Genomic DNA, 10,303 nt, shown 5'->3' with positions numbered 1-10,303 from the left:
TCTGTAAATTCGGGATCTTATTCCCTCTTGTTCATGTTTCTTTTAAGTAGACTTTCTCAGTTTTAGCTTTTTTGAATATTTCATTTTTGTTCTTATTCTCACTTCCCTGGCTGTTTCTCCTCTCCTCTATTCTTCATTCTTTTGAGCCTATATGCATGTTACCATCATAATTTTCTTCCAACTGACCTGGGGTTGCTGATTCATGGTCTGCTTTTTGGAATTTTGGTTGCTTTCTCTGATCTCGTCCTAGGGTCTTAACACGGCTGGCTCAGCTGGGTTTCCTGTTGTGTTGTGCAAAAAGAAATGTAAACGGGGGTCAGACCCTTGTGGAAAAGGTTAGATACCAAGATTCTGAAATCATGGTGTGTGGGGTCTGGGTGTCTTGTATCTTGTCCTTGCCTGAACTGCCCATTTGACCCCAACAGGAGCCCGACCGATTGCTTGAAGCTTGTAACCCTGTTTCAATTTTGAATTCGTTGAATAGAAGATGTGTTTCTTTTTCTCCCTCCTTTGCAACGAATGTGAGGTGTTCCTCCTGCAAGTCCAAGTCCTTTCTGGTTGCATTTTGTTGACCACAATTTTGTGGGCTTCTGGTTAGCCTCAGGTCGGCATTTGTGGTTTAGATTGGATGTTGAGCTAACTTAATGGGATAATAGATGTGAAGTTTCGGTGCTTGTGGAGTTGTGAGACACACAAACTTCGTGAAACCAAATTCCTTTAAAATAAAAATATAAATTCTTATCACCTTGTAAAAGAGAAGTAGCTCAGGATCTTGACATAAAATATGCTTCATAAGAGTAGATTGAGATGGGTACAAATAGCAGTCACATGGTCAGTTAAATTAACCCAAGGTTGGAGAGCACAATTCTCAGGAATCTCGGGGTTGTTGTCTTTGGGATGATGCAAAGAAATCCGATAAGGATTGGAGATTCCAATAAAAACAAAGAAAAATGAAAATTGAACGTCTTATGCAGAGGTGTTTGGTCACATCGAATATACGAATAATTTTTCAATGAGAAACAGTCAAGATCCTATGATTTTTCTTTACGGAATGGTTAAGCCTTAAAAATGCTTTATTTGAATAGGATTGTTTGCTTCCATCATAGGCAACAGTTTTGACTAGGGATGCTTTCCATGCCTCTTGTGCTTTGCTTGTTAACATGTAAAAGTTTCTTCAGTTTTGCACTACTGCTCTTCCAATTCATTCTTCATGAGTGATTTGAGAACCAGATAAATTGTCTTTGTGTGTGAAGAGAGAATCCGACATCTAAAGAGTTGAATATTTACAAAATATGAGCTTTAATTTCAATGAGAACTTAGTATATACTTTTCCAAAGAAAGAAGAAAAGAATATTTTAGACAGAAAAATATAGTTAAGTACAATAATTTTTGAGCTTTTTGAACAGGTGTCAAATCTAGGATAAACAGGTTGCTACCTACCTGAATTATTGGAGAGATTAACCTGGAAATGGCCGTAACATGGAATAAGCATGAATTATTGGAGAGATTACTTTAACTTGGAAATGGCCGTAACATGGAATAAGCATAAACCCAAATATATGAAGCTTTTATAAGTAGCATCCTATGATAATTGTGAACTGAATCCAACTGCACTCGTAATATTTTTTACCCCTCACTTTTGTGGACATGGACCAATCTGCTCCTTTTGAAAGGTCAGTAGCTGTTTTAGCAGGCATAGGGAAGAGCATAATCTTGGATATAGATTTGCTGAGATGTTTTCTGCCGGAATGTCGTATCTTCCTCCAAGGGTCAAAACGCGAAGCATGTAGGAATATTTGATGGGAGATGTATCACGGGAAGCCATTGCTGCTAGCATTTGACTTAAAGATAATGTACAAAGATATTAGATTCTTTCATCAGAGCTTTAACGCAGTGCTTTGATTCTTGCTAAGTGGTATGCTGAATCTGTTTTTGAGTTGTGTCCTAGACCAATAATAGGAAGGGGATGGAGATGCCTTTGCCTTTGCCTATCATGGTACTCGCACTCAGGTTGAGGTATAGTTACTGTGCACTCAAACAATTAACTCCATAATTGATATATGATGCTTTATTCAAAAAGTAATACTCAATTTTTTTTCTAAATAAAAAAACAATTTGATTTAGACAGAAAAAGCTCGATCAGTGCAAGTTGCTGGGTGATTCTGGAATGAACAATGAATTTCCCTAAGGTTTAACAGTTTAATTCATTGGGCATCTTCATAGTTAAAGGCCCAAAAATTAGTCTGATCTCATCTCCTTAATTGTTTCCTTTGGGCCTTCTAAACATTCTCTTGGACTAATTTGGCCCCAAATGGAAGTCTTTAGTTAGTAAATTGTAGTACTGTTTAGGCCCAAAAGTAGGAATCAAGCCCAATATGGACCATCCAAAGTTTCAAGCCCGGTGGTTTTTAAAACGGATACGTGGCGGAATATGATGTCGCGTGCAAGGAACGCAGCTAAAGCGCATCTTAGGAGATTCTGTTCCCCCAGATTACGTAACGTTTTCATCCTCTTTAGCAATTCAATTTCTCTTCACCTCACCGATCAACACACCCTCGAAACGCCTCTCTCACTCTTTTCTCCGTTTTGTCTCAGGTATATTTACATTTTCTTTTCTCGGCGACTCTTTTTGTCTGTTTCAATTTAATCTCAGATCTGTTCAATTTGGCCCTTTGCTTACCCTTCTTATCCCATAATCAAACCCAATATTCTTTTGGTAACGGACAAAATTGACTGATTGAAAGGATTAATTAAGGAGGAAAAAGTTTTAATTTTAGTTCAATTTCACCACCCCTCCCCCAGGTTATACGAGCTTCCCCTTTCAAGGTATTTTTCCTGATATTATTTGCTGCTCTTTTGATTCTGAAGAGAAAGAATTGTAGAAGTTTTGTGCACATGAATATATTTGGACGATGTTCTTAATTTTAGTGAATTTATTTGTTCTTTTTTTTTAAAATTTGAGCCGTTTGATCTTCTTCGTGTAGGGAACTTGAACAATAAGTTATCTGGTTTGACCGGTTATAAGTAATTACAAAATGGTACGTTTCACATTACGTTTTTTCATTGGTTCGGTTATCTGTTGTTAGTGAATGGCTGAATGCTTTTTGGGTAATTGCAATTATTATTAACTCCGCCAGTAATTTTGATATTTGGGGTGACTGTACGTACTAGTTATTTTTAATGTCTTCTTTTGCTTTATTTTGCAGTTTTTCGATGGATATGGTTATCATGGAACATCGTTTGAGCAGAGTTATCGATGCTACCCTGCATCTTTTATTGAAAAGGTTCGAAAAGTAGAATGTTGTTTTTGGTTTTTTTATCTTGTCTTGCTACAGATTGCTGGTATGCTTAGTGATATTTTCCTATTCTGTTATTGGTTTTATCAAACCAAAAATACTTGATTAGTTATTTCCTTTATCATGATTTTGATTCTATGCATTTTTCCTTGTCTCCCTGCAGCCACAAATTGAAAGTGGTGATAAAAGTAAGTTTTCTGACCTATAGTAGTTGTAATATGTTCCTTTTGCCGTGCAACTGTCCTAAAAGGTATTCTTTCATGGTTTCTTCAGTTATAATGCCTCCATCAGCCCTTGATCGCTTAGGTTAGTTGTTTTAATTGTGGCATAAATTAAACTTTTGCAATTAGTCTTGGTTCCTCCTAAGTCATGACCTTATAAACCAGAATGCTAACGTGTGACTAAAATTTTGCAGCATCTCTGCATATTGATTATCCAATGTTATTTGAGCTTCGGAATGATGCTGCTGAGCGTGTCTCTCATTGCGGAGTACTTGAGTTTATTGCAGAAGAAGGCATGATCTATATGCCATATTGGGTAGGCGGTGCATCTTTTGGTTTGTACATGCTACACATTAGTAGTATTCCTGTGGCATTGCTGTAGGTCCACTGAGATTCAAGAAACCTTCTACTTATCTGATTCATGCCCTGTTGTTTTCAATGGTTTTCATGTAGATGATGGAGAATTTGCTCCTACAGGAGGGGGATATTGTGAGGGTGAAAAATGTGACTCTTCCAAAGGGAACCTACGTTAAATTGCAACCCCACACAAAGGACTTTTTGGATATTTCGAACCCAAAAGCTATGTGAGTGGATTATTTGTTGATAAATGTATGCTTGAGTCTTTGATGTTTGATATTCAGCTAGAAAGGGAAGTTCAATATTGAGATATATGTTGTCATCAATTCATACTTGAATCATGGATGCTGACATTTTTGTGTAATTTAGCTTCATGTAAGCCAAATGAGTTTCTGTAAATGGCCTGCACTGGTGAGAAACATAGTGCCAAGAATCTGTTTTTGTTTCCAGCCATATAAAGTCGCTATTATGGACTTTTTCTTTTTACTCTACGTGTTGCTATTCAAGTGTGATTTATACATCTCATTTTTAATGTCACTTTCCTTTTTAATGCAGCTTAGAGACAACCCTGAGGAATTATTCCTGTTTAACCACTGGGGACAGTATTATGGTGGCATATAACAATAAGAAGTATTACATAGATATCATAGAGACGAAGCCATCCAATGCAATAAGTATCATTGAGACTGACTGTGAGGTAGATTTTGCTCCTCCCCTGGATTACAAGGAGCCAGAAAAGCTTCCTGTAGCTGCTTCTTCAAGCAAGGCACTGTCTCAAGGTGAAAACCTAATATCTTTGCTAGACATCATGGAATGGTTTATCTTGCTCTTATGTCATTGTTCAGGATTTTAATGCTTATCTTAATGTGTTTGCTTTTCCTTTTTCATATTTTAAGGAAGTTACTTTTTAGTTACAATTTTAAGAAATTTGAATGTTTCTACAACTATGCTTAGTTGGGATATTTTCTCATCTTGTTGTAGTCTACTTAATTCTTATTAATATAATTTATGGATCTCTGTAGGTTAGTGCACTGAAGTTCATATAGATTTTTGTGATGGTTTATATTCTGTGTACTAAGGAAAACAATCTTTGTTCTTTCAGTTGAAGAAGCTCCTGCTGAGCCTGAACCAAGATTCAGCCCCTTTACTGGTGCAGGAAGACGCTTGGATGGGAAGCCTCTGAAGCAACAGCCTCCACCAGTTTCTTCCTCAGAGTCCAAAGACAAGGGACCTGCTGTTTCCAATGGGAACAACAGCCAACCATCTTCACGATCTAGTTCACAAAGTATTTCACGCCAGGCTCAGGGCAAGCTTGTATTTGGATCAAGCCGTCCTAAGGAAACAAAACAGGTACATTGTATTTTTACACTCTTCCTTTCATTAAGTTGTTTATGATTACCTAGCCTATGATATTCACCTTCATGAAAAAAATGAAGATGTTAGATGATTGTTTCTTTGATTTTGCAGGAATCTGGAAAAGAATCGAAACAGGAGCAGTCTCAAGAGAAAGAAGATCCTAAGTTTCAGCCATTTACAGGGAGAAAGTACTCATTAAAGGGTTAATTAATTTGTTATGTTTACTGGCCCTTTGTTGATAGAGGAAGGCAACAGAATTATATGTTCATCTGGGATGTTGTATTATCAAATGATTGAACTGTGGGTTCGCATGTCAAAATGAAGAAGGGAGGGCCAAACTTATATTCCATTCTGTGGTGAATCTGAAGAGTACCTGTTCAAAGAAAAGAAAGAGAATCTCAAAAATTTGACCTGCTATTGTTTGCACTTGTATTTATTGCCTGTAAGCCCTTTGCATCTTTATTTAGCATTCTGTTGATTTCTTGAATTTGAGGATCTAACTGCAGTGGTATACCACCAAATGGATGTGTGAAGTACAAGTATGAAAAATATGTGGGTGGGATGCGTTCTGGTTTGGTAGAAAAAGGCAGGTTAAGTGGAAAAGATTAGCCGTGCTGGTGCAGTGCTGCTGCCTGCTGCTCGAGTTTCTCATATCCTTGGGTGTTTAGGAAGAAAAGTAAGTTCTTGCCCCATGCAATTTTACTACCACCTCAGCTGCTGATTATGATTGTTCCATATTAAGATCCATGGTGCGGGTAGCCTTTGTACTTGTTAAGTCTTTTAGAATTAGGGGGTGGGGGGCTGTTAATAGCAGTTTTAGAGCCCTAGCACTCCGAACCCACAGTTCCGGGGTGGAACCAAGCGGGGCGTTAGAGGTAAAAAGTGCTCTTATGTGGTCAGCAGCTGGTAGTTACTAGGAGATTGTTGCGAAACAGAGCAACATAAATATTAAACAGGGGAGCAATAGATGTTAAGGAAGGGATTTACAGGCACATACAATTATGCTGCCATACGACACAGCTCTTGCTTTTGAAGGATTGTTTGCTAGAAAATACAATCTAGGGAAACAAAGGGAATGACATACAGTAAATCACAATCTCTCTCCATTATTAGAATTTTAACTCTGATCCTCTGGTGTTGGGAGAATCCTCAAACCCTCTATCAAAAAATAAAGAATACAATGCAAGCATACGCCTGTCATATCTTCTAGTCCTGGGAAAGAATGGATTTAAGTGCATCCTTCACATAAGGGTACTTGAATAGGAAACCCAACTCCTTGGCTTTTGCAGGAAGCACCCTTTGCCCCTCCAGAACCTGCAATAAACCCAATTAGAAGTGTTTTGGATGAATGTAGTTAGAGAGATCACAACAAGAAGGAAACAGAAGAACAAAAAGAATTAAACAAAAAAACACCTACCACTGAAGCACCTTCCCCTAATACTGCTTTGAGGGCAAAGTCTGGCACAGGAAGCCATGACGGTCGGCCCATGACATTTCCCAAATGCTCACACATCTCTGACAATCGGACGGGGTTTGGTGCAGTGCCATTTATAACTCCTGACGTTTAGGCAATTAAAGCGGGATGATGAACCACAACCATTCTCATAATAACATAACAGCAAAGTGAACGAGCATAAAAAATACACTCTTAAATGGAAAAATATCAGGGAGGACAGAACAAGAATCATGATCTAGCTGATACCATGCGGTAATACGCTAATAGCATGATACAACAAAGCATTAAGTCAATTTCAATTCAGTTTTGCTTCTATATCAATGATTAGTCAGCCTGATTTTGTCTTGGGAATTTTCAAATTAAGTACATTCATGCATAGAAGATTACCTTCATAAGATGGATTGGATAAAACTTCACATATCAGGTTCACTATGTCATCCAAGTGAATCCAGGAAAACCTATCAAGAAGAAACATGATCAACATGTTGACACGAAAAAGCAATATGAGCAGAAGGAAATAAATCAACAAGCCAATTTCAACAATTATTCGACATCCTTGAAAGGTTCGTATAGTAGCCGTTACAAGATCAGAAGTATAAGCATTTTAATAGCAAATTGATGAAAACTTTTCTTCAGAAATGCTGATTTAATGGTGCCTTAGCAGCATACATATGTCAAACATGAATAAGTTATTCCTTTCAGATGATAGCATACCATTGCTGTCCCGAGCCCAAAGGTCCTCCAGCAAACATCATGAAGAGGGGGATCATTTTAGCTGCGAAGGCTCAAAGATGTAAGATTGAAAGGCACTTGTTTCTAATTTCTTAAAGTTGATGAAACTGAATATCAACATACTCTTAAATAACAAAGAAAGAATATGCATGTTTTGTTGTTCTTAAAGATTTTATCAACCTATGCAGCTGAAAAGAAAAACTTTCTAAGGTAACCAGCTGAATGCATAAACCATCCTTTCATTGGGCCCAGTTAAAAGACACCAATGCCTTTGAGTTTGTTGGGAAATCATATCTTGGTTTTACTAATAAGTAAATAAGACTATCTAGATTGGCTGAGACTCCCTTTTGAATTTACCTATAAACAACGTGTGTGGGGTTGAAAGAGATAGAGAGAGAAGAACATCAGTTATACCTAGAGCACCACCATCTTTTCCAAGTACCACTCCAATGCGAATAAGAGTCAATCTCACATCCTTACTTACTTTAAGCGCTGTTCCTTCCCATTCCCTACAAACCTGAGCAAATAAATTGCATTAGTAAAAGGCAAGAACAATGCTCAGGTAAGTAAACATTCCTTTCTTACCTGAGCTAAGTAATCATTTCCAGAGGGACTGCTCTCATCAAATACTTGTGTTTCACTTGTGCCTGAGCATCCAGGAAAGAGAAACAAAAGAAATTAAGCATATTAGAGGAGCCCAGCTGCAGTTAAAAGTAAGCAGCACTTAATTTCTCATGCAGCAACTGGACTGTGTTTAACTTCTTAAAAACCTTATCAAAGCAATGAAAAAGTTGGCCATCCTAGATCAATGTTTCATGATAGTATAGAGGAAAAAAAGTAGTAAATTTTTCCAGATACAAACCATAATAACCAACAGCTGTTGCATTAACCAACACAGTAGGCCGAACTCCTTGAGGTGAATTATTTATCAAATCTACAACCTTCAAATTCAGCAAAAATGGGCAGTGAAAAAACAGTTAAGAGGTTGTAGAATGTCATTGTTTAAAAGGAAAAAAATGATCTTTCAAGTGCTTCCAGCATGCAGAGAGTGACGATGAACATGCTAAAGACTAACCTTAGTAGTGACTCTGACCCTGCTTTGCTTAATTTCCTTTTTAATCTGCAATACATAAAAAGAACAATGGATTTATCCAGCATGCAAGGATGTATGAGAAGATGCAGGCATATGAACTTTAACAGTGAAGTTGACAGAGACCTAATTGCTAGAAACTAGAAAGTGCCATTGATGCTTAATCTAAGAGTTGTTAAAGAGTGAAGAAATGTCAACATCCGTAGCATCACTTAGCAGATACCATCCATCAAACCAGTGAGTGTGTGTGTGCATCAGGCTGAGAATTTTGTATGCTTGGATTGTCTGAAACCTTTGACAAGAACAGAAAACCAAATTATATGAAATCTAGGTCTCAAGAAGTGGGACCTAAGCAGGAGGGTATGATAGCAAACCATACATTGGACAGAGCTAGTTTCCTATTGTGCTAAAAGCTTATGTCTATCTAGCAACATATATGAAAACCAGGATGAAAGATCTTCCAATACCAACCTCAGGAGACCATCTTGTGCTTATGGGCATTCCAGCCAAATTTACAACAGCATTTGATCCTTCAATGCAATCCTTCCACCCTGCCTCCTCTGCAATTATGATTCCTGGAAAGTCCTTGACTGCAAATGACAGGAGAACAAAGAATTAAGGGTAAAGAGGTGCAGCTACAAGGTATAATGAAATGACATGTAAGAACATGTATGTCTATGCATGCGTGTTATGTGCATGTAGACATCTGTATGTAAAAGTTCACCCTTTTCTGGCAATAAAAGTTTTATTAACTTCCGCATGTAGAAAGCAATGTAGAGCAAAACCAAAGGTACTTATTACCTTCTTACCCGAAAATATTGACTCTGCTTTGGATCTTGAGCGTGTCAAGACACGAACATTATGATTGTCTGCATTTCAATTATATTAAAGTTAAGTTGTGGCTAAAAGATCAGAAACAAATCAAACAACATTGAAATCTTCAATTATAATTATAGTTACCTGCATGCAGTCTTTGAACCAATCTTTTACCTATAAAACCAGTAGCTCCTGTCACTGATACTGTCATCTGGTTTGCCTAAAACAACCTACAAAGAGTCAACAAAATCTCCAAGGAACCTAATTGATCCAACGTGACAAATTCACAACACCCAATATGAGCATGAAGCCGTATCACATTTGTGGACCTTGAAATATAATAGTAGTTCCCAAATCTTGGGAGACAAAAATGAAAAGGTTGCTTTCAATTTAACAAAAGTGAGAATTTGTTAGAACAAACCTTCTGGGACTGAGCAGCACCACAAAAAACCCTGAATTTATTAGTCTCACCCACCTAAAAGAACACAACCAAAAATAAAAAGAATTACCACTTCAAAGAAAAACCAATGTATGTTAGAAGAGGGGGAAAAGTGGTGGATTTGATAGTAGTCTGAACTTACAGAGAAAGAGTGAGGGATGTGAAGAGAAGGAGAGATGAAGTGAGTCCATGAAAGAGAAGTGGGACTGCAGAACACCTCCATTTTCATGGGTTTTCTTTGCCAAGGAACCTGTCCCTCTTAGGCTGTTAGCTGAAAAGAAAAACTATTTCATGCAATGCTAGTTTCTTGGTTTGATAAAGTATGCATTTTTGTATGTTGAAGAGTTAAACAAAAAACGATAGGTCGTGTTTAATTGGGAGCCACACCAAACCAAACGCCATCTCCTTCACCCGTTTCCTGGAGTGGACTCTGGCACTCGACTAAGCCAAACCGGACAGACGATTTCATTCTAATTACTGGTCTCCACCCGGATAAATATCATTAAAAATCTTATTTTATTCCCATTGGTCCAAAAACCG

The 10,303-nt window shown here is 37.6% G+C and overlaps 3 protein-coding genes across 5 annotated transcripts in view; 2 read left to right on the top strand and 1 right to left on the bottom strand.

The window, feature by feature from the left end:
- The window catches only part of ADC2 (arginine decarboxylase 2), a 4,823-nt gene extending 4,745 nt beyond the window's left edge, over nt 1-78 (top strand). Inside the window, 1 exon segment of the mRNA XM_021430683.2 lies at nt 1-78. This exon segment is cut by the window's left edge and continues 1,429 nt beyond it. The gene's annotated coding sequence lies outside the window, so the exon portion shown is untranslated.
- A 2,411-nt stretch (nt 79-2,489) lies between these two features.
- On the top strand, nt 2,490-5,717 carry UFD1 (ubiquitin fusion degradation 1). 2 transcript variants are annotated; one of them, XM_021430443.2, is made up of 11 exons: nt 2,550-2,595; nt 2,803-2,826; nt 2,985-3,038; nt 3,207-3,284; nt 3,460-3,484; nt 3,570-3,602; nt 3,712-3,833; nt 3,971-4,101; nt 4,430-4,653; nt 4,977-5,224; nt 5,342-5,717. In XM_021430443.2, exons 3-11 carry the CDS (start codon nt 3,036-3,038, stop codon nt 5,435-5,437), a joined length of 960 nt encoding a protein of 319 aa, XP_021286118.1. In that variant the 5' UTR covers nt 2,550-2,595; nt 2,803-2,826; nt 2,985-3,035; the 3' UTR covers nt 5,438-5,717. The 2 variants fall into 2 exon arrangements, with proteins under 2 accessions (XP_021286117.1, XP_021286118.1); XM_021430442.2 differs by lacking the exon at nt 2,803-2,826 and having other exon boundaries at nt 2,490-2,595.
- Nucleotides 5,718-5,867: 150 nt separating this feature from the next.
- Nucleotides 5,868-10,210, bottom strand: SULA (NAD(P)-binding Rossmann-fold superfamily protein). Of its 2 annotated transcripts, XM_021430441.1 has the most exons (14): nt 10,151-10,210; nt 9,906-10,034; nt 9,746-9,799; nt 9,469-9,544; nt 9,318-9,377; nt 8,980-9,098; nt 8,494-8,538; nt 8,281-8,359; nt 8,004-8,065; nt 7,833-7,935; nt 7,401-7,461; nt 7,074-7,144; nt 6,648-6,787; nt 5,868-6,544 (listed from the first exon to the last, which is right to left on the bottom strand). In XM_021430441.1, exons 2-14 carry the CDS (start codon nt 9,990-9,992, stop codon nt 6,437-6,439), a joined length of 1,065 nt encoding a protein of 354 aa, XP_021286116.1. In that variant the 5' UTR covers nt 9,993-10,034; nt 10,151-10,210; the 3' UTR covers nt 5,868-6,436. The 2 variants fall into 2 exon arrangements, with proteins under 2 accessions (XP_021286116.1, XP_021286115.1); XM_021430440.2 differs by having other exon boundaries at nt 9,906-10,162.
- Nucleotides 10,211-10,303: the final 93 nt, after the last annotated feature.

The sequence above is a fragment of the Theobroma umbraticum genome, unplaced genomic scaffold (genome assembly GCF_002168275.2).
Source record: "Theobroma umbraticum cultivar Fairchild unplaced genomic scaffold, ASM216827v3 scaffold_50.0, whole genome shotgun sequence".
In the NCBI taxonomy this organism is placed as follows: Eukaryota; Viridiplantae; Streptophyta; class Magnoliopsida; order Malvales; family Malvaceae; genus Theobroma; species Theobroma umbraticum.
This window is presented reverse-complemented; position numbering and strand designations above follow the sequence as displayed.